This window comes from Globicephala melas, chromosome X, assembly GCF_963455315.2.
Source record: "Globicephala melas chromosome X, mGloMel1.2, whole genome shotgun sequence".
Classification (NCBI taxonomy): domain Eukaryota; kingdom Metazoa; phylum Chordata; class Mammalia; order Artiodactyla; family Delphinidae; genus Globicephala; species Globicephala melas.
Genome location: NC_083335.1, coordinates 64,277,795 through 64,302,123, shown reverse-complemented (window position 1 = coordinate 64,302,123; position 24,329 = coordinate 64,277,795). Strand labels below are relative to the sequence as shown.

At 37.2% G+C, this 24,329-nt stretch overlaps 1 protein-coding gene across 3 annotated transcripts in view; it reads right to left on the bottom strand.

The window, feature by feature from the left end:
* Positions 1 to 7,790: 7,790 nt before the first annotated feature.
* MAGT1 (magnesium transporter 1) overlaps positions 7,791 to 24,329 on the bottom strand; it is a 47,528-nt gene continuing 30,989 nt past the window's right edge. For all 3 annotated transcript variants that reach the window (XM_030849609.3, XM_060292809.1, XM_060292810.1), the window contains exons 5-10: positions 23,777 to 23,917; positions 23,171 to 23,260; positions 22,453 to 22,516; positions 13,570 to 13,644; positions 11,094 to 11,184; positions 7,791 to 9,819 (exon numbers count right to left, since the gene is read on the bottom strand). In XM_030849609.3, the coding sequence (XP_030705469.1) occupies positions 9,804 to 9,819; positions 11,094 to 11,184; positions 13,570 to 13,644; positions 22,453 to 22,516; positions 23,171 to 23,260; positions 23,777 to 23,917 (477 nt within the window). In that variant the 3' untranslated portion in view covers positions 7,791 to 9,803. The remainder of the gene's footprint in view (positions 9,820 to 11,093; positions 11,185 to 13,569; positions 13,645 to 22,452; positions 22,517 to 23,170; positions 23,261 to 23,776; positions 23,918 to 24,329) is intronic.

Sequence of the window (24,329 nt, the reverse complement as noted above, 5' to 3'; positions counted from 1 at the left end):
GTACTATAATAGTAGATACTTGTCGTTATACATTTGTCCAAACCCACAGAATGTACAACACCAAGAGTGAACTCTAATGTAAACTACGGATTCTGGGTGATAATGATGTATCAATGTAGGTTCATCAATTGTCACAAATATACCACACTAATTTAAGTAATTAATAATAGGGGAGGGACTTCCCTGGTGATCCAGTGGTTAAGAATCTGCCTTCCAATGCAGGGGACGTGGGTTCGATCCCTGGTCAGGGAACTAAGATCCCACATACCACGGGGCAACTAAGCCTGCACGCCACAACTACTGAGTTCACGCGTCTCAACAAGAGAGCCCAAGTGCTGCAACAAAAAGATCCTGCGTGCCGCAGCTAAGACCTGACACAGGGGCTTCGCTGATGGTGCAGTGGTTAAGAGTCCACCTGCCAATGCAGGGGACACGGGTTCCAGCCCTGGTCCGGGAAGATCCCACATGATGTGGAGCAACTAAGCCCGTGTGCCACAACTACTGAGCCTGCGCTCTAGAGCCCACAAGCCACAACTACTGAGCCCATACACCAAAACTACTGAAGTCTGCATGCCTAGAGCCTGTGCTCCACAACAAGAGAAGCCACTGCAATGAGAAGCTTGCACACTGCAATGAAGAGGAGCCCCCGCTCACCGCAACTAGAGAAAGCCTGCGTGCAGCAACAGAGACCCAATGCAGCCAAAACTAAATAATAAAATTAAATAAATAATAATAAATAAATAAATAAAATAAGCTACAAAGATATATTGTACAACACGGGGAATATAGCAAATATTTTACAAGAGCTATAAATGGAGTATAACCTTTGAAAATTGTGAATCACTGTATTGTACACCTGCAACTTATATAATATTGTACAGCAACCATACTTCAATAAAGAAAATAGAAAAAAATGAAAGTGAGTCTCTTGTAGACAGCCTATAGTTGGATGGTGGGGTTTTTTAAAAATCCATTTTGCCGTTCTCTATCTTCTTATTGGAGAATTTAATCCATTTACATTTAAGTAATTAGTGATAAGGAAGGACTTACTTTTGCTATTTTGCTATTTGATTTCTATGTCATATATACTCTGTTCTTTGGTTCCTCCATTACTGCTTACTTTTGTGTTTAATTGATTTTTTGGAGTGTATTCATTTTTGTTAGTCTTACTGAGCATCTCTTCAAAGTGAAAAATCATTTTTGTCTTGGTACTTTCAAAATTCTTTGTCTGTCTGTCTTGGTGTGGATCTCCGTGTTTATTTTACTTAGAGTTCGACGAGCTTCTTGATGTGTAGACTCATGTCTTCCATCAAATTTGGGAAGATTTCAGCCATTATTTCTTCATTTTTTCTTTCTGTCTTTTCTCTCTCTACTCTTCTGCTGGGACTCTCATTATTTGTATATTGGTGTGTTTGATGCTGTCCCCCAGGTCTCTTAGGTTCTGTTAATTTTCTTCATTCTTTTTTTTTCCTGCTTCTCCAATTGGATAATTGTAATCAACTCATCTTCATGCTCACTATTTATTTCTTCTGTCTGCTCAAATATGTTTTTGAAGCCCTCTAGTAAACTTTTTTCACTAATGTATCTTTCAGATCAAGAATTTCTATTTTTTTATATCTCTTTTTTCTCCCCATGAGTAATGTGTTTTATTTTTATCCAGATTTATTGAGATATAATCGACAGATAACATTGTGTAAGTTTAAGGTGCACAACATGATGATTTCATACACATATATATTGTGAAATGTTTACCACAATAGGGTTACTTAACACATCCTTTACCTCACATAATTACCATTCTGTTGTTATTCTCTTTCTTTATTGATATCCTCTGTTTGGTGATACATAGTTTACCTCGTTTCCTTTATTTTTGGCGTATGATTTCCTTTAGCTCTCTGAACATATTTTAAATAGCTGATTTAAAATCTTTTTCTAGTAAGTCCAATGTCTGGGCTTCCTGAGGTATAGTTTCTGTTAATTTCTATGTTTCCACTGTGAATGAGCTATATTTTCTTATTCCTTCATGTGCTGCATCATTTTTTGTTGAAAACTGGACATTTTGAATATTATAATGTGGTAAGTCTGGAAATCATATTCTCCTCCTTTCCCATTAGTTGTTGTTTCTGCATGTTGTAGGTTATAGTTTTTGCTTAGTGAACTTCCTAAACTATTTGTGTAAAGACTGTATTCTTTGTCATATGTCGACACTGAAGTCTCTGTTTCACTAGCTTAGTGGTCATCTAGTGATATGAGAGTGATTTCCTTAAACATCTGGAGGCAAAAAAACAAAACAAAAACCCTCTTTCAATCTTCGCAGATTGGCCCTGTCTTGGTACAGTCCTTCAACACTTAGCCAGTCTGTTTACAACTCTGCCTTAGTTTTCACTTCCTGCTTGCATTGAGCATAAAGATTAGTCAGAGGTAAAAGCTTAGAGAACTATTAAGTCTATTCTGAGCATGCATCCTGTTAAGTCTATTCTGAGCATGCATCCTGTTTCCCAAAGTAAGTCTCTTCTCAGCTTTTGCTCCTAGACTTTTGACACATCTATTGATTGCCACAACAGCAATGTTTTGCCTCAGGCAGCAGTGGCTTGTTCATTTGTCTTTTAACATTTTTGAGGATATCTGCTTTTCGGTCCTGAATGATTTCTGAGCTGGGCAAAACTGAGGTAAGTCTCTTGTGTCATTTCTTAGGGAACCCACAGACAGGTCAAAACAGACAAACACAATTTCTTGGAAACAAGGTCTGCTCTGCTCTCTTTGGGACCAGCTACCCAAACTGGAAACACAGAATGCCATCTTCAAAACTCTGCCACACCAACATGGGGAGACAGGGCGAGGCTAAAACACCACAAAGTTCTCCTACCATGCTTAAGTTTCCTTTTTCTAAAGGAAACTTTTTCTGATTTAGCATTCACTTTGTTGTTTCAAACCTTTGCCTATTTTCCAGAGTTACAACAAAGTTGATTCTGGCAGTCTTTACATCTTTTTCAGTGTTTCTGCTGAGGGATGGGCCCTCTGAACTGTTTACTCTGTCATTTTTCTATCTTAGCTATTTTTTTTGTTTGTTTTGTTTTTTGATTGTTATGCAACATTTTATCTTTAATTAATTTTTATTAGAGTATAGTTGATTTACAATGTTGTGTTAGTTTCTGCTGTACAGCAAAGTGAATCAGTTATACATATATCCACTCTTTTTTAGATTCTGTTCCCATATAGGTCATTACAGAGTATTGAGTAGAGTTCCCTGTGCTATACAGTAAGTTCTTATTAGTGATCTATTTTATATATAGTAGTGTGCATATGTCAATCCCAATCTCCCAATTTATCCCTCCCCTCCCCCCTTTCCCCTTGGTAACTGTAAGTTTGTCTTCTACATCTGTGATTCTATTTCTGATTTGTAAATAGGTTCATTTGTACCTTTTATTTGCTTCCACATATAAGTGATATCATGTGATATTTGTCTTTCTCTGACTTACTTCACTCAGTATGACAGTCTCTAGGTCCATCCATGTCACTGCAAATGCCATTATTTCGTCCTTTTTATGGCTGAGTAATATTTATCTTAGCTATTTTTGGCCCTTCACGTTTCCATATAAACTTCAACCTTCACACACACACAAAAATATGCTATAATTTTTATTGGAGTTGATATGAAAATTGAGAGCTTTACAACATTAAATTGTATTTTTTTGAGAAAGTTTAGCATATTTCATTTTTGATGTTACTTAGTGTTATAATTGTAGGAAGTAACTTGTAAAGGGTTATTATTGTTCAAGGTTCATACACATTTCAACTGAAAGAATTATTTTATTTCCTTAAAAGTTTAAAAAAAATTTTAAAGAATTTTTATTGGAGTATAGCTGAACATTGAATTTTAAAATCTGTGAACAGGGGCTTCCCTGGTGGCGCAGTGGTTGAGAGTCTGCCTGCCGATGCAGGGGACACGGGTTCATGCCCCGGTCTGGGAAGATCCCACATGCCGCAGAGCGGCTGGGCCTGTGAGCCATGGCCGCTGAGCCTGCGCGTCTGGAGCCTGTGCTCTGCAACGGGAGAGACCACAACAGTGAGAGGCCCGTGTGACACACACACACACACACACACACACACAAACTATGAACAGGGTATATCCCTTATTTGTGTTCTTTATTTATTTATTTTAGCCATGCCATGTGGCATGTGGGATCTGGGTTCCCTGATCAGGGATCAAACCTGTGCCCCCTGCAGTGGAAGTACGCAGTCTTAACCACTGGACTGCCAGGGAAGTTCCTATTTGTGTTCTTTAATTTCTCTCAACAATGTTTTGTAGTTTCCAGTCAATATGTCTTGCACATCTATTATTACATTTATTCCTGATACTATCTTAATTTGAATTAACATTTGATAGAACTAGCTAGTCACTATCAGGGAATTCCATCTTCCTTTCTTCTGCTAAGCTGTTGGAACTTGAATCTGTCAATAATATGTATGATACTAGAGCAAAATGGTTGTACTAATATTTTAGTATTTTGTATATTATCAAAACATTTGTATTTTATTAAAATCTGAGATAAAATTGTCATAGTCATCTACATGTCCTCAAATGTTGTTACACCTGCAAAAGGACCAGGAACTAGGATTAAGGATCGCTTGTATGTCTGGCTTTCCAAATAGAATGAATAAGGAAGAAAATCTTGATTAAAAGAGGTGAGGAGGGGTCAGACTTGTGAGAATGAATTTGACCTTTGAGGGAAAGAAAGAGAGGTAAGAGGAGGAAATCTAACCATGGAGGAAGAGAAGCATTTGGGTTTCAGGGGTCCTGGAAACCTGCCTCCATCTTTTTTCTTTTTTACCTCAAATTTCACTACTATCTTCTCTTTTGCTTTCTTTCTTTTTTTTTTTTTTTTAAGTTTTTGGCTGTGTTGGGTCTTCATTGCTGCACATGGGCTTTCTCTAGTTGCGGCCAGTGGGGGCTACTCTTTGTTGTGGTGTATGGGCTCGTCATTGCAGTGTCTTCTCTTTTGCGGAGCACAGGCTCTAGGCGCACGGGCTTCAGCAGTTGCAGCAAGCAGTCTCAGTAGTTCTGGTGTGTGAGCTCTTGCAGGTTCAGTAGTTGTGGTGCACAGGCTTAGTTGCTCCGCAGCATGTGGGACCTTCCCGGGCCAGGGATTGAACCCGTGACCCCTGCATTGGCAGGCGAATTCTTAACCACTGTGCCACCAGGAAGTCCCTATCTTCTCTTTCTGTTTCCATAAAGTTTCTCTACCTCAATTCTAAGAAGACTATGGAAGACCTTTGGAATTAGACGAAGGCCCAAATTGGTTCTAAGGGATATACAAATGACTAAGAAATAAAGAGAAAAGATGTTCAGAGTTACTAATAACTTGAGAATTGGTCATTAAAATGAGATCCCTCAGAAGACTTTGTAAAACAGGCAGAGGGATAAGAATGGTAAGAATATTTTTAAAGTAGTGCATTTTTGTTCATTTAGAAATTGTCACATACCATGTAACTCTTTGGGTATTATTTGGGATGTAAATGACTCTGACTTGAGATTTTCTTAAAAGTACTAAAATGATACTATACTGATAAGAGTAATTTGGCATTTCAGTACTTTAAAAATGTATCTTGTGAACTAATCAATCATCCTTTAAAATTTCATTTCCCATCACAGAAACCTCTCCTTTCCCCTCCCACCCAACCTCAAGAAAGTGATCAAACCCTCCTCTGTATCTATGATATAAAACATATTTTCTCACTAGGATTGCATTTGTTTACATGTTTGTTTCCACCACAAGACTGCAACTTGAGAGTAAAGACTTTTTTCTTTATTCAATCAGTGAAAATTTACTGAGTGTGTACTATGCATGCATTTTAGAAAAGGAGTATACAGAGATGAGTAAGACAATGTCTCTGTTCCCAAGGAATTTACAGTTTATGGGAGGGACAGGGCAATTACAAGATAGGATAACAGAGATGCATCGAAGAAGAGAGGAAGGGTATAAAACCCAAACCGGGAGGTCAGGAAAGCTTCCAGGAGACTATAATATTCAAGCTGTGTTTGGAGGGAGAGAAAATATTGCATTTATTTTATTTGATGATCATAAAAAGAACTTCAGACCCAAAGTTCTCTAGGTACAACTGCTAGCCACAGAGCCACAGCCAGGCATTATAAACTGGAAGGTTCAGACCAAATGCATCATTTCTGAGTCTGGGTATTTGGTGGAGCCAGCACATCTTAGTTTGTTTTTCTTTTTTTCAGCTGGAAGTCATTATTTATAAAGCACTCATAGGAATATACTCATCACTGATTCTGAAGGCAGGGTTTATCTGCATGTTCTTAAATTGTCACCCAAAGAGCCTGAAGACCATACTCCAACATTCCCACCATGAGTCATACTCTATTCAGCTGTAATCATTTTCAGGACAATGATCAAATACAAAGTGGTGTCAGTAAGGATATGCTAATATGGGGTTGGTGCCAAGGCAATACTATTTGTCTTAATTTTGAGTTGTGGTAAAATATACATAAAATATACTTTCTTTACCATTTTTAAACGTATAGTTCAGTACTGTTAAGTTCATTCACACTGTTGTGCAACCAACCTCCAGAATTATTTTCATCTTGCAAAACTGAAACTCTAATTATAAGCAACAACTCCCCATTCCCCTTTCCCTAGGTCCCTGCAATCTAGATATCAGGAAGCAATCAAGACAGACTAACTATGGTTTCCATTTCTCCAGGGAGTAATTTGTATCCTGAAGTGAAACCTAATCCATAGGAAATTTGCAGCTAAATAGGAAACCTGTAGGAATTTCCTTGGAATAACCTTCAGTAAATTGCTTCACCTCTCTAGGGCAGGTTTTCTTTAGCAGTCAAAACGAAGGGAGTGATTAAATGGTATCTAAGGTCCCTTTGGTTTTGACTTTCTATAATATTAGCATACTATTACAGTTATTCATCTCATCCTTGCTCAAAATTGGGCAGAACCCACTTAAATCAAGATCTGATATTAACATAATTGTTTCAAGTGTATTCTTTCTAAAAAAATATTTCAATGCATATTATTAAACAATTTTCAGCTATAATGGCTTCCACAAGCATTTCATAGCTTCTTCCGAAATCTGACTACAAAACACCCTGCATTTCAATTGATCTAATTCAACACCAAAGCTGAATATCATAAATGATATCCATTCAAAATTGAAATACATCTTTAATATTTTACATCACAGAACAGTAGTGCTGAAAGGAACACTGAGGTGGTTTAATCCAATGCACTCACATTAGAATAAAGAAACAGGTCCAGAGGGGTTCACTGATTTGCCTATGGTCACATAGCTAGACAGAAACAAAGTAAGGACCAAAAGCTGTTTAAAAGCCAGATTTCTTTACTTCCTATCCAGTGTTTCTACTCCATATTTGCAAATTTACTGCTGCCCAGTCTTATATAACTTGATAATCTGTCTGGGTAACTGTTTCAAATTAATTAGTGCCAAAAGGGAATTACCTAGTCACAGCATTCACTGACTAGGGCAAAATGTAATGAACCATTGAAAACAGTCATTCATTTACTTATCTTGGTTGTTTTGACTAATCTAATGGGTGACAGCATTAATGAAGGATAATGTATGGAATCCTGGAAGAATGTATCTCAGTCCAGAAATACCTAAGTAAATTGGCCTATCAAATTCACTGTCATTAGGACAATAAGAAATTTAACTATAATTTCAAAATGGTACGTCCTAATATTACAATTCTAGTTTAGTGTTTTAAATTCACCTCTCCTTAGATGTTAACCAGAAACTCAGAATTTAGATTGTAAAAGTTTATTGATATGATCAAAAAGCAAACAGCCAGACATTTGGTTATCTTTGTCACTACAATGTGTCATTTTAAATAGTATTTTTAAATGCATAACAAATAATATTTAAACAATTGCTAGAAAAGTTAATTAAGAGTCTACTTAAGGCACTTCAGATGAAAGCTAATTTCAACATTTCCACAAAAGTAACACTATTCTAAGTGTAGTAAATCTGCTTTCTACAGATTTTAGCCAGAATGCAACTTCTCTCCTTAAAGAAGAAGAATGTGCTCTTAAGAGACAAAACAAATACAAAAAAAACTGTCATTCTTTCAATGTTCGTTGCAAATTATCTGGAGCTATACATTTTACATGGCAGTAATATTCCCCCGGTTAGTATGTACAAATCAGGGTATATTCATACAAGTCTCATAAGAATCACAGCATAAATTTACTTGGCCTGAGACAAGTACAAGAACAGCAGATAAGGAATCCAGAATCATACAATTTACAGTGGAGTAACAAAAACAGGCTCCACTAGAGAGTAAATATCCCCTCACCCACCAAATCTACTAACAAAAACAAAAACAAAACCCCCACATACAACATTTCTTCTTAGGCAATTATATCCATCTCTTTCTTCAAACCTCTATTATATAAGACTTCCAGACCACGTGGGAGAGTTATTAGATGGTAAATAGTAGCAGGCAGTCACAGTATTATTTTAATGTAATAATACTTCTAAGATTTATTAAACATTTTTTTCATTATCAGAATTCTCATATTTCCATTAACAGTGGCATTTCTGGATACTCTTTATAACTATGGGGGAGGTTATAGCTAGATCTAATGATAACCATCAACTTCCATTCTTCACAGAAATTTGGTTAGCACATACGGTTATTTTCACTGACAGAAAAAAGATAAAACTCAAAACTTCTTCAAATGATTACTTTGTTCTCCACTTAAAGTGAGAAAATGAAGGCTAAAATAATAGCAAAAACCAGAACAGCTTTCAAGAAACATTTACTTTCTATTCACAGGCAACAGCTTAATATTTCACGATTTTATTTTCCCAATCTAGGGGAGTCCTTTTCCTAAACACAAGGGTTAATGAAATATGTTGCAACTGTAATACAGATATCAACTTAACCAGATGAACCTAGCTTTTTCTCTTAGGTACAAATGAAATAAGTGATGAGCTCTAATTTGCAGAAACGTTTTAGACCATTTAAAATTTACACTGATTTTAGCACTAAGCTACATTTTTATTAGAAAGGCGCCCACCTTAAATAAAAGAAAACTAGGGAGACAGAATGAGCCTGAAATCTTTCCAAATACAGGTAGTTAATACCACACTCATGCAGAAATCATAATCCTGCATTTAGAGATATTTCTTAATGTCTACAGCTACCAAGAAGCATAGTTTGCACTGCATTTCAGGAGGAAAGATGGAGGAGGACTGGCTAGTCTTTTTTTCTAAAGTCTAGACATGTACTCTGAAGAATGGTGTTCCATTTTCAGAAGACACATAGCACATATGATTTCTCTGCCCAAAAGGAAAGATGTGCAAAGTATACACATCCATGCAAAGATGGAAAAGTTAAGAATGGATTCTTGATGTTGTTATCAGAACTGCCCCCCACACCTTTGGATAAGATAATAAAAAATCAGATGGTCAAAAGTTAACTAAAGCAGTTTTGAACCTTGTTGTAACTAAAATGAAGTAGTAGCTTTAAAATTTTTAAAAAATATTTAATTCCACTAAATTAAATATTCCACAAAGTTTACTGGGAAGGGAAGGTTAAGAGGAGAATCATATCCAAATACTTCATGATTTTGATGGAAAATTGCTTCTTAAGGCACTATACATCTTCTTTGGTTAAATGATTAACTATTTTAATCACTTGAAAAAAAGAGGTAATACAAAATACACAAATTGCATTCTTCTTTTCACACACACGTTTTTCATTTTTCAATTTCCATTACTCCAGTGTCTACATATCTCTGGAATCCTTTTTAACTCATCAGAAAGCTGAAACAAAAATATATACCAATCTATTAGTCTCTGAAAGAAAAGTAGTCTTTACTTCTAATAAATATCTTGATTTTTTCAGATCAAAGAACGTTTGGGTACATGTATAATAAACTTTGAGTATCAATCACAAAAAGTGAGAAACACTGAGATATTGAGGTAGTCTTAGGAGAAAAGGAAATAGAAATAACTTCGAATTAAAATATCTCCTGGAGACACCAATTAATAACTGAATCAACCACGGTGATCAAATACGTAACAGAAGTCCCAGCTTCTGGGGAGCAGAAGATTACCCTTGTATCTCAGCTAGTATTCTATAGGGGATAAATTATTTTAAAATGTACATACACAGAAGAATAAAAGTATAAAGCTAGAGGATTATAAGTCAAGGATCAAAGTTCTAGTAGGTTTTGGTCTTAAAATTAAGTAACTCTGCAGAAAATGCAAAAGAAGATTAAGTTGTTCACTAATCAAAATGCATTTAGGAATGTGACAATATAATGAACTGATCAGGGAGTGTTTCAAAATTACCTACTAAAAACTTGTGTTAAAAATACGAAGAATGAATGTGTCTCAAAAATATCACTTGATATACTTTACCTTTAGTGTTCATAGTCGTTTATACAACAGGACAATGTTGTATTAAAAGAATAGGAATTATAGTAAATGGCACTCAGATTATAAAACTAACTTACAACATTCCCCATTGTGTACTGGTACATTTATTTTGGCTAGTAACAGAATAAAACCAAGAACTTATAACCAGGAGAATAATGTCTTCCCTGAGCCTTAGAGATCTCTATGAACATTATAAGCCAATTAGACCTTCTTAAACACTCTTTCTTATTATACACTCTACAAACTGGATTCTAATCAAATGTTCTGTTTATGCCAGCTAAAGAGCCTGAAAAGTAGAGTGAGAAGTTTTAAAAAACATTAGAAAAATAATTCTGTCCTCAAAAACACGTAAAGTATGCAGATAAGGAACTGTATGAGTAGACAGGGTATAAAATGTCCTAATCATTATGTGTTTGATAGATTTCTAGGTTAAATTAGGAGATGTCAGAATAACCCTGAATGATGTTCCTGAGAAATCACATGCTATTGTTCATAATTATTTTAATTTCTATATGCAACATACCTAAATTAAAGCCTACCTCTTTGCTTTAGAAGCTAGAGTAATTTGGCAATACAGTCAAAAATACTATAAAGCAACATCAACTCTAATCATTGTAAGTATAGATAATCACTATATAAATGAAAAATAATCATACCTATATGGATATCCATGATATTTAGATCTGAAAATAGAGAGCATCCAACTGAAGAATAATACAACGAGTCCAATACCAGCCACACACATTACTGCAGAAAAATAAAAGGACAGTAAAATGAGCATGTTAAGCATAATAAAGAGCAAGAGCATAACTTGTAGGCTATACTTCCAAGAGTAAAAAGCAAGGGCTTTAATTTACTGGTAAATCTAAACTGTACAACAAAGTTCATCCCCATTCTTATATCTTCAGCAGTCTGCCTTCTCCTTTAATTTGCTCCATTACAATATAATAGAATAGTTCCATTTACATACTTGTGTAATTTAATTGTATGAAATAATGAATTTTATTAAAGCCATCACAGTCAAGAATTTAGTGTTAAATACACTGTTTTATGACTGACAAGAAAATAACTCACTCAGTTATTAAACTTCTTTTAAATTCTTAGTATTATCTTATTTATTATTGATAAATATTCACCTAAAGACATCTGGCAATATCATTGTGAAAGCCTTACTTGAAAGTATTTTATTCATTCACTGGTAACTACACTGCTTGTATGAGGAACTCCTTCAACATGGATTCCGCATTTGAATTATGAGGGGAAAAAATCCGCCCAGATTCCTAGTCCTAAATTCATAGCTCTCTCCATTAATCCCACATGCTCTGGTTTAGCATAGCAGTTACCAACCTTAACTCTAGATGCTGACCCTACAATGCTCAAGTATGATTCCCATAACATGAGGCTCTTTGAGTCCCTGGACTAAGACTGGCTAAGAAGCATAGAGGGAGGGGTGTGGGAAAGCATGTGTGCTACAGCAATGGAAGCTCCAGGGAAACTGGAGCTCCATATTTATTGGCCGATACCAAAAACAACTTTTAGTTTTGTTACTTAGAGAATAATTCTTTTTCCTTTTAAAATTTTCACACAATATGATTAGGGGCCAAAATGTAAATGTTAAATATATTATATCTGAGTATTAACACATGCTCTTTGGAGAAGTCTTTTTTTTTCCCTAATCAAATGCACACATACATGTATATATACAGTTTCACTCTGAATATATATTTGTACTCTACTTTTTCCACGTATCTAAGAGTGCTTCAGGTAGTTCTTGGTACATAATAGGCACTAAAGAAATATATATTATTACTATTTGTGACTATTTCATTAAGTTAGAATCTTAGAAGTAGATCAAATTGTGACTATTTTAATATATGTCACCAAAATGTTTTACAATTTAAATTCATGCCAGCAGTGTAGTACCCAGATGGCCTTTCCCCAATAATGAATACTGAAATAGGCAATTTTTCAAAAGTCAGGAATGAAAGGATGTATATTGACTAGATAAAAAATTGTTACATTAGTTCTATTTTTCTAATATGTAAAAATTCATTTCAATTCAGCAAAATACATATCTCCCAAATTTAAAATCCAATGTCATCATCTTTTTTCTAGAAGAAAAAGTAAATAGATTTATTAACCTAGGTTAATTTTGATGACATTTAACTCTTTAACCATAAAAAGAAACTCTTAGACTGATTTCATGTAAAACTCTTAGACATAAATTACATTGTTTGCATTTCTTTGTAACAAATATCAGTGTGTGAATATTCTAATATATAAAAAGTCTATGCAAACCAATAGGAAAAGGAATAAGACTCTAATACATAAATGGCAAAAGACATTTTACAGAAGGGAAAACACAAACAGCTAATAAACATCTAAGAAAATATTCAACTATACTAATAACCAAAGAAGTACAAAATAATGTATTTCCCCCTTATCTGATTAGCAAATATACACATACACATTTTTAATGAGGTTATCTAATGTTGATAAAGTTACAGTGAAACAAGCATTCTGAAATACCACTGGTAGGAATCTAAATTATTAAAATATTTGGGGAAAGAATTAGGCATCGTCAGCTTAAAACATCAAGATAATTGAAAATACTCATACACAGGACCACACAGTCATTCTACTTTAAGGAATTAATATGAAAGAGGATAAAGTTTAATATGCACCATAATAGTCACTAAATAAGTATTATAATGAAAGTTAGGAAAAAAGTAAACACTTAACAAAATCAGATTGGTTAAGTAAATTACAGTATAGACTATAAATTAAAAATTATGTATGGGAAAGTATTAGTGAAATATTTTAACTCTGGTTAAAAAGGGGTGGTATAAGATTCAAAGTATTATACATACAGTTGAAAAGATGTTTTTATAAATGGAAGGAACTTATATTACGTTAAAATTATTAGCTTTTCAATGGTGGAACAATGGGTAACTCTCCCCCGAAATGTTTCATTCTCCTATTTTCCCCCACATTTTCTACAATGAGCACATATTATTTTTATAATCATAAAGAAGTAAAATAATATAACTAAGAGGGGAAGTGATTAAAAGGACATTCTTTTTTCTGTATTAAAGGCAGAATTGCTACATTTTGGCATATGATATGACTTACTCTTTCGCTTTCCAATATCCATGTCAGATGTAGCAGCTTCACATAAAAGCACCATCCCTAAGGTAACCCCACCATCTTAGAAAAATTGTTTAAGGAGAAATTCACACAGACAAAAATAACATACAACTTTAATATTTCTAGAATAATATAGAATGAATAAATATATAAACCTTCTACTCTCAATTATAAAAAATTATAACTACATAATCTGGTGTCTACATAGTATGACAATTATTTACTATGAAGATAAAATAAAAAATTAAGGTTAGAAAATTACTTTATTTGCACAAATAAAAACTGATATTTTAAACAAATGTCTGATACTTGTTTTTAAATACTGTCTGATATCAGTATTTAAAACTGATATTTAAACTCATAGATGAAATATGAGTTTTCCTCTAAAATTGTACTTTGAAATAAACTTCTGGAACATTCTTCCAACTATTGCGTCAATCTCATACACATTTAAAAAAGTTAAATAGCCATTTTGAATATTTGAACCACCCTCCAAAAAAGAACACACTTGAAACGTACACCATTTAAAGAATAGCAACTGGGCTTCCCTGGTGGCGCGGTGGTTGAGTCCACCTGCCGATGCAGGGGTTCGTGCCCCGGTCCAGGAGGATCCCACATGCCATGGAGCGGCTGGGCCCATGAGCCATGGCTGCTGAGCCTGCGCGTCCGGAGCCTGTGCTCCGCAACGGGAGAGGCCACAACAGTGAGAAAGAGGCCCGCGTACCGCAAAAAAAAAAAAAAAAAAGAATAGCAACTAATTTTTATTTGAAAAATAACTTATCAAAATTTTCCAGAATTTCAATAATTAACCTTTAAAGCACAAATGACTACTAAACTACCTAAATTGTCCTATTCTAATAAAAAGAGAAAATCCTGCGAGCCATAACCTCACTTTTATTCAGCTTAATATAGAAGCTATATAAATACAAAATAGACTTACTCGTGCAAAAGGTAACACATGGCATGGCAGAACAGTAAAATAAGAAAAATCACATTTTGAAACAAAGAGAATGTGTTCTAGTAGAAAAAAGAGACTCACCCTGCAGTTTGGTGAATACAAACAGCAGTTTAAAATGCTCATATTAATTATGCATATACACATGCATATTGTATGCTACCTCATGTGGGTATAATTAAACAGAAAGGGGCATAAACTCATTCATGTTTTTTGTTTTTTAGCCAAGTTGTCTTCTCCAGTGATTATTTTTTTTCTTACTGGGGTTCTTTGTATGCATGTAAGCATAAAGACTGATCATTTCTATAGGCTTTGGCTATAGGTACTCTGATTAATGGTTGAGACTTTTGTTTTTGGAATGGTTTGCTTCTGTATCATGGTCTATGAGCTTTCCATCTTACAGTATACCACCAAGGTCCAGCTATCAAGAGCTATGGTGCACTTCCATATGTATTGTTTCATTTCATTTATAGACTCTTTAAACTTTTACTATTATACTTTTACTGCCTATTATAGGGAGGCACTATTAGTTGGAGTCACAAAGTTAGAGGAAATACAGACCATTCCTTGGACAAGTTTACACTCTAGTGGGGGGATACAAGCAATAAATAATAAATAATTACATAATCATGATGACATGTTACCCTGAGAGAACTAAATAGAAAAGAGAGGAGGTGATATTACATAACATACAGAAACTAGGCTACTAAACGAGCTACTAGGGGGACTTCCCTGCTGGTGCAGTGGTTAAGAATCCGCCTGCCAATGCAGGGGACACAGGTTTGATCCCTGGTCCGGGAAGATCCCACATGCCACAGAGCAACTAAGCCCGTGCTCCACAACTACTGAGCCTGTGCTCTAGAGCTCACGCACCACAACTACTGAAGCCCGCATGCCCTAGAGCCCGCGACCCACAACTATTGAGCCCACGTGCCACAACTACTGAGCCCACGTGCTGCAACTACTGAGCCCATGTGCTGCAACTACTGAAGCCCACACACTTAGAGCCTGTGCTCTGCAACAAGAGAAGCCACAACAATGAGAAGCCCCTGCACCGCAATGAAGAGTAGCCTCCGCTCACCACAACTAGAGAAAGCCTGCATGAAGCAACAAAGACCCAATGCAGCCAAAAATAAATTGAAAAAAATTAATTAAAAAATTAAATAAAAGAAATAAATGAGCTAGTAGGTTTGGGGTTCACGATGGCAGAGTAGGAGGATGTGAGCTCACCTCCCCCAACAAACATATCAAAAATACATCTAAATGTGGAATAATTCTCATGGAAACATAACTAGACACTGGCAGAAGAAATCCTATACAACCAAAACTGAAAGGAAGATCTCCACTTAACCGGGTAGGTCAGGAAAAAAAAAGGCGTTGGGTCAGGACCTACTCCTCCTGGAGAGATCTGTAAGGAAGAGAAGGTCTGCATGGGTGGATCCTCACCCTGGGGAGTGAGCAGGTCATGTCAGAGTCTGGGCATCCCAGTCCTTGCCTGCTAGGAAATTTGCTGGGACAGACAAAAGGGCTACAGAAGCTTAGACTCTACTTGCAAGGAGCACACGAGTGATGGCTTACTAACCATCAGGGCAGAGTGAGCCCTGCACTGATGTCTGTCACCACACCACAACCCCAACCGGAAGGGGCGGACACCCCGGCTGTGCTCACTCCACCCTACAGCCTGGCGCGAGATCTGGGCAAAGACTTGGTCTAGCTATGCAGAGACAGACCAGGTTGCCTAGGGTGGTACCACAAGAACATGCAGCAGCTAAGCGCTGAAATCTCAGGAAGACAGGCCCTGGGAGAGGACTCATCTAGCTATGCAAAGACTGCCTGGAGGGCCTGGGGTGTGGTCCAGGTGTACACAGTCGTTCCTATCGCAGTGGCACCTAGGCTCTGCCAACTCCACACCCTAGCTTAGCTCTAGATATGGGACAGACAGGTCCTGGGAGAAGACTGCCACAGAGGCAGCCCAGATCTCTCATGGCAGTGCAGCCACCTCAATTCCTGCAGCCACAATGCTCCAACCCCCACAGCCTTGCACTAGATCTGGGACAAACACAACAAAGGGACGCAACCTTGGACTGCTTCTGAGCGGAACTGTGGATAGCTACACAGGCAGCACATAAGTCCTCTGTGACTGCATAGGCCTCACTTGCTTCAGCAATCACCTCCGATGGGGCAGGGCACGCATTCAAGGGCAGTGGAGCCTGATTGAACCCGACCCTCAGGGCTTCTATTCCAAGAACTGGGGAGCAGACCCTGCCCCTAACAGGGTAGGGATAGCCATGGAGCAGAGAGGAAGCCCACCTCATATCTTGCATAGTCTCTAGATACTCCAACACCAACCAAAACCCCCATCAAGGGGATAATGACCAGCACACCCTGAGGAAAGACGTGGCTGGTATCCACACCAAAACCACCCTCGCAGCAAAAACGTTGGACACACATAGTCTACACCGGGATGCTCCCACTTAAAAACACCCCTTTAAGACCACAGAAGATAACTGTTTCTCCTGAAATCATAGAGACAGAGAATGTTAAGTAAAATGAAAAGGCAGAAGAACTACTCCCAATTAAAGAACAAGAGAGGGCTTCCCTGATGGTGCAGTGGTTGAGAGTCCGCCTGCCGATGCAGGGGACATGGGTTCGTGCCCCGGTCCGGGAAGATCCCACATGCCACGTAACGGCTAGGCCCGTGAGCCATGGCCGCTGAGCCTATGCGTCCGGAGCCTGTGCTGCGCAATGGAAGAGGCCACAACAGTGAGAGGCCCGCCTACCACAAAAAAAAAAAGAACAAGAGAAATCCCCAGAGAAAACAAATAATGAAACAGAGCTCACCAGTCTAGTAGACCCCAAGTTCAAAAAGGTGGTAATAAAAATAACTGAATTAAGAAAGATTATCGATAGAAATGCAGATCATTATAACAAGGAACTAGATAAAGAAAGGATTCCAAAGGCAGCAAGAGAAAAACAGTCAGTTACAAGGGAACCTCCATAAGGCTATCAGCTGATTTCTCTGCAGAAACTTTGCAGGCCAGAAGGGAGTGGCATGATATATTCAAAGTCCTGTAAGGGTAAAACCTGAAATCAGGATAGCCAGCAAGATTATCATTTAGAATAGAAGGAGAGAGAAAGAATTTCTCAGACAAGCAAAAACTAAAAGAATTCAGCAATACTAAACCTACCCTAAAAGAAATATTGAAGTGTCTTCTCTAAATAGAAAAGAAGCAAGGATCTATAGGAAAGGGAAAACCACAAGAGGAAAGGCAAATATATAAAAGGGTTTAAGATCACTTAAATAAACCAGTACAGGGCTTCCCTGGTGGCGCAGTGGTTGAGAGTCCGCCTGCCGATGCAGGGGACACGGGTTCGTGCCCCGGTCCGGGAAGATCCCACATGCCGTGGAGTGGCTGGGCCCGTGAGCCATGGCCGCTGAACCTGTGCGTCTGGAGCCTGTGCTCCACAATGGGAGAGGCCACAACAGTGAGAGGCCCGCGTACAGCAAAAAAATAAAATAAAATAAAATAATAATAAACCAGTACATAGATTTAAAAAACAATTTAAAAAATTTTAAAAGTGACTGTAACTACAATAAACAGTAAAAGGTTAAGCATGAAGATGTAAAACAGGACATCAAAATCACAGAATGTGGGGGAGGGGAGTATATGCATATAAATGAATATATATATATATATATATATATATATATGGTAGGCTGAAAGGTTCGTTCGGTTTTTTCCGTAAGATGGCTCTAGTAGCACTTAGTTGTCTTTATTCATTTGAAACAATTTTGTTAGACTGTATGTGACAGCTGTCATATCAGCATGCATTTAAAAAAAACTAATCAAAATTGGTGAATTTTTGTGTAGCCATTTTAATACTGAAGATGGGGGAAATAGCAACATTTTCAGCATATTATGCTTTATTATTTCAAGAAAGGTAAAAACGCAACTGAAATGCAAAAAACGGTTTGTGCAGTGTATGGAGAAGGTGCTGTGACTGATCGAACATGTCAAAAGTTGTTTGCGGGGCTTCCCTGGTGGTGCAGTGGTTAAGAATCCGCCTGCCAATGCAGGGGACACGGGTTCAAGCCCTGGTCTGGGAAGATCCCACATGCCATGGAGCAACTAAGCCTGTGTACCACAACTACTGAGCCTGTGCTTTAGGGCCCACAAGCCACAATTTACTGAGCCCGTGCTCCCTAGAGCCCGTGCTCTGCAACAAGAGAAGCCATCTCAATGAGAAGCACGTGAAGCGCAATGAAGAGTAGCCCCCACTTGCTGCCACTAGAGAAAGCCCGTGTGCAGCAACGAACACCCAATGTAGCCAAAAATAAAATAAATAAATTTATAAAAACAAAAAAAGTGATTTGCAAAGTTTCGTGCTGGAGATTTATCGCTGGACAATGTGCCACGGTCGGGTAGACCAGTTTAAGTTGATAACAATCAAATCGAGACATTAATTGAGAACAATCAACGTTATACCACGTGGGAGATAGCCGACATACTCAAAATATCCAAAACAAGTGCTGAAAATCATTTGCACCAGCTTAGTTATATGAATCGCTTTGATGTTTGGGTTCCACATAAGTTAAGCAAAAAAAACGTTCTTGACCGTATTTCCACATGTGATCCTCTACTGAAAAGTAACGAAAACGTTCCGTCTTTAAGAAAAATTGTGACAGGCAATGAAAAGTGGACACTGTACAACAATGTGGAACAGAAGAGATCTTGGGTCAAGCAAAATGATCCACCACCAACCACACCAAAGACCAGTCTTCATCCAAAGAAGGTGATGTTGTGTATATGGTGGGATTGGAAGGGAGTCCTCTATTATGACCTCCTTCCGGAAAACCAAACGATTAATTCCAACAAGTACTGCTCCCAATTAGACCAACTGAAAGCGGAACTCGATGAAAAGCGTCCAGAATTAGTCAACAGAAAACGCATAATCTTCCATCAGGATAACGCTAGACCGCATGTTTCTTTGATGACCAGGCAAAAAGTGTTACAACTTGGCTGGGAAGTTCTGATTCATCCTCCTTATTCACCAGACATTGCACCTTCGGATTTCCATTTATTTCAGTCTTTACAAAATTCTCTTAATGGAAAAAATTTCAATTCCCTGGAAGACTGTAAAAGGCACCTGGAACAGTTCTTTGCTCAAAAAGATAAAAAGTTTTGGGAGGATGGAATTATGAAGTTGCCTGAAAAATGGCAGAAAGTAGTGGAACAAAAGGGTGAAGATTTTGTTCAATAAAGTTCTTGGTGAAAATGAAAAATGTCTTTTATTTTTACTTAAAAACCGAAGGCACTTTTTGGCCAACTCAATATATATGAATCTATGTACAAAACAGAAACAGACTCATAGACATAGAAAACAAACTTATGATTATGAAAGGGGAGAGGGAGGGAGGGACAAATTAGGGTTATGGGATTAACAAACACAAACTACTATACATAAAATAGATAAGCAACAAGGATTTACTGTATAGCACAGGGAATTATATTCAATATCTTGTAATAACCTATAATGGAATATAATCTGAAAAAAACTGAATCAGTATGTTGTACACCTGAAACTAACACAAATATTGTAAATCAACTACACTTCAATAAAAAAATAAAAGAGCCAGTAGAAGAAAGTACATTATATACGATGAAGGCAAAGATATTTGTATAAAAGGAAGCATAAGTATAGAATTGAGGAAAAATGTTTGTTACTTTGATTATTATTGTCCAAGCTACATTTAAACAATTTCTTTGCCTACTGAATTAGCAGTTTAAAAAAATAATACATCACGATGGTTAGGACTTGCCAGGGAAAGCAGGGCACATATATATTTCTGGCAGCAAACCTCCCTACCCCACCGCCTTTTTTTTTTTGGCCACACTGCGTGCTATGTGGGATCTTAGTTCCCTGACCAGGGATTGAACCCACACCCCCTGCACTGGAAGCACAGAATCTTAACCATTGGACCGCCAAGGGAAGTCCCTCCTACCCTTAAATTTAAGCAAAAGCCTTTTGGAAAACAATTTGGACAAAACACGAAGAGCAATAGACAGATTTACACACTCTGTTTCATACTTCTGGAAATTCAGAGATATGCCAATTATTATTATTATTTTTGGCTGTGCCGCGTGTCTTGCAGGATCTTATTTCCCTGACCAGGGATCGAACCTGGGCCCCCAGCAGTGAAAGCCTGGAATCCTAACCACTGGACCACCAGGGAATGCTGTCAATTATTTTTATACCCAAGAAAACATTCTTTCCAATATTCACCAATAGGAGAATAATTGAATTATGATATATCCATTATAAAGACATTGATAATGATGACTATTTTTCCTTTTCCTTGCCAATATTTTCTTATTGCTCTGTAATTCTCATGCACTTTTGTAACTTTGAAGGCCATATACAATTTATTAAATGCTTACAATACATTAAAAAACCAAACTGTGTGTGAAGTATGTCTATAACTATAAAAAATGGAACTCCTCTTAGTCATCTAGATGATGGGATGACAAGGCAGGGCAAATGACACTACCACCAAGTCACTGGGCAGATTCTCTAACAGCCTGGGCTACAATTGATTCCTGTATGTCAATGTTAGGACCCCTTGGCTGAGAAGCGCAACTCTAGGAACATTACATTTATTCCCCTTGTTGATTTGCTCCGCAGAGTCACTGTTTATGCATTCAGGTGGGTAAACTATGATCAGTAATACTAAGAAATGTAGACTGCTACCTATCTGATATCACTGTTACCCATTCTTCAGCTTACAGAGACATCAATTTTCAGATGTGAGAAAGTAAAAATCTGCCCTGCCATTCAAGAGGATGGGCCAACACACATATAAAGTAGCTGCACAGTTTACAGGAAATAATATTTCTCCGTAGGGCATGCTGCAGCTGTAAAATGTCAAAATAAACCCTGTCTTTGAGTAACTACAGTTTTCTTACTCAATGAGGAACCTTGTTCTCTAAAATCATAGACTGATTCAAATTACATCAGTAAGAAGGAAACATTCCATTCTGGACTGGAGGATCTAAGTTACTCAATTTCCAAGTACATTTCTAAGTAGCCTCAATTTACAACCAAAGTACAGAGCTTTAAAAAAGGCGTTTCTGGGTTTCCCTGGTGGTGCAGTGGTTAAGAATCCACCTGCCAATGCAGGGGACACGGGTTCGAGTCCTGGTCTGGGAAGATCCCACATGCTGTGGAGCAACTAAGCCCACGAGCCACAACTACTGAGCCCATGTACCACAACTACTGAAGCCCACACGCCTAGAGCCTGTGCTCTGCAACAAGAGAAGCCACCGCAACAAGAAGCCCACCCACTGCAACAAAGAGTAGCCCCGCTTGCCACAACTAGAGAAAGCCCACATGCAGCAATGAAGACCCAATGCAGACAAAAATAAATAAATAAATTTAATTTTTAAAAAAAGGAGTTTCTGAAGACAAATTCCCAAATTTATCTGAACGGTGTAGTTTCCAGGAAACAGAACCCTGGGTTCACTTCACAGTCCAGACCTGATTCTGATCCCTTTACACTTAGCCTGGCTTTGCTTTGAGCTCATCAAAACATTGCTTCATTTACATTTCATCTAAGCTCCACCTTTCCTTAAATCCTATAACAACTCTATCTTTCCTTAGGTAAGATATCGCATGGTCCCTCTGATTTGTAGTCTCCTTTGTAGCAATGATCCAATAAGCTTGGCTTTATCAGACTTGCAGGTTTGTCCCTGGTGGTCTTTAGCTGATCAGGCTAAGACAGATGACACAGTAATATGATTCCAAAGATATTATGACTTGCACTAATAAGAGAGCAGCCTCAACCAAATGCTGTAGAATGTAAGAAAACAGACAAATTAAAATGTGGCACCAAGAACTTATTGTAAAGAGGATACTAAACAGAAGAACAATGTGTGTTTCAGCTACAAACTGGGCTTGGCTGCTTCCATGGATATAATTCTGGGGGGAAAAAGGACAAAATTTAATCTTTAAATATACAGTAAATTTTGGTGATTTAATCCTAAAATTGACTACTTTCAAACACTATGAAATTAATAATTTACCTGATGTATGTAAGCATTGGATCTGTAGCATTCATCAGTAAAAAGTTTGATTAAAATAAAGCTATTTCTGTTATTTATTATTATTTGTACTTATATTTATTTGTACTTATTCACTGTACTTATACTGTGTTTTCAACAACAGAATATATGAGAAAACTAGTTTTTCAGTGTAGAAGACCATGAGGTACAGTAAAATAAACTCCATGAAAACAGGGACTATGTTTTTCTTATCACTATACCTAGTAATACCTAGTACAGTGCCTAGAAAGGATAGATGCTCAAGTACTTGATCATCTATTATTCTATTTAGTTGAAGGCTAACTTTCATTCTTAGCCACCTTACTCAAAAGAACTACCAAATGGGATAAGGAACTTCCCACTTTTAAGAGTACTGCACAGCTTTTTAGCAATTGAAGTTCATTAATACAAAGAGATTGAAAAGTCAAAACTAAATCTAGTTCCTTCATACTCTGGCACTGATCTCACAGGATAATAATAATTAAGGTTAACTTTGGTATAAGATGAAAAGAAATCCTGGACTTTCCCTTACCACATGTCCTGTGTGGGGATTCTTATGAGCATATGGTGGTCCTCTTATATGGTTCCACATTTGACCAGATGTCATAGCAAGCACAAAACACTAGGAAACAAAAAGTAATGAAATACTCATATAACATGGTGTAGCTGTTCCCACCTTGATTAGACTCATAGGTGTATGAAAAGTGCACCCTCTCAAGTAATATATGAAATAAATTTTTTCAGATAAACGATAAAAGATAAAAGACTTATATTTCATCACAAGGATCACAAGAATCAATAATATTTACTTTGAAAGGAAAACACTGTTTTAACATTATAAATAAACTGACACAAGTTTAAAATTGAATATTGAAAACCGTTTTAGAAGAATATTTTCAAAAGAACTGGAGATTTTTGTAGGGGTGACAGTCTTTCAGGTTGAATAAAAACTGGGTACAATGAGTTCCTTCAAGCTCTGTCCATCCTAATGAGATAATGGAGGAAACAAACTGATTTTAAGGTATAAAATAAAAATATATCAAATCTTTTCCCACAGGTAAGAAATAAACAAAATGCCACCTAACAATGTAATATTAGGAGTTCTATTCAAGCAATTTTTCTTCTAAAATTCACTTACCAGAGCCGCAAAAGCCCATCCAGTTTTATTAAAGAGAAATTCCATATTGCTTCTTCGAAGATATACAAGTCCACCAATAACAGCCAAAAGCAATCCCAACATAAGGGGGCCAGCATAATTTGGGGGTCTAATTACTCTAATCTAATGGAAAGGAGAGAAAAACACTTTAAAGTATGAATTTTATCCATTAATTATACAGTTCAAAATACTTTGAAATGAAAGCAATCAAAATTAGTGTGGTCATTTTCAAGAAAAATTACACTTTTTCTTTTCATCCTAATGAAAAAGTCTACAATGTACCCGAAAATGGGATGGATACAATATTCTCTTTAACCACAACATAACATCTTTTATTTATCTATTTATTTATTTTTGCTTTTTTTTTTTTCGTGTCACGCGGGCTTCTCACCTTTGCGGCCTCTCCCGCCGCGGAGCACAGGCTCGGGACGCGCAGGCCCAGTGGCCATGGCCCATGGGCCCAGCCGCTCCGCGGCACGTGGGATCCTCCCGGACTGGGGCACGAACCCGCGTCCCCTGCATCAGCAGGCAGACT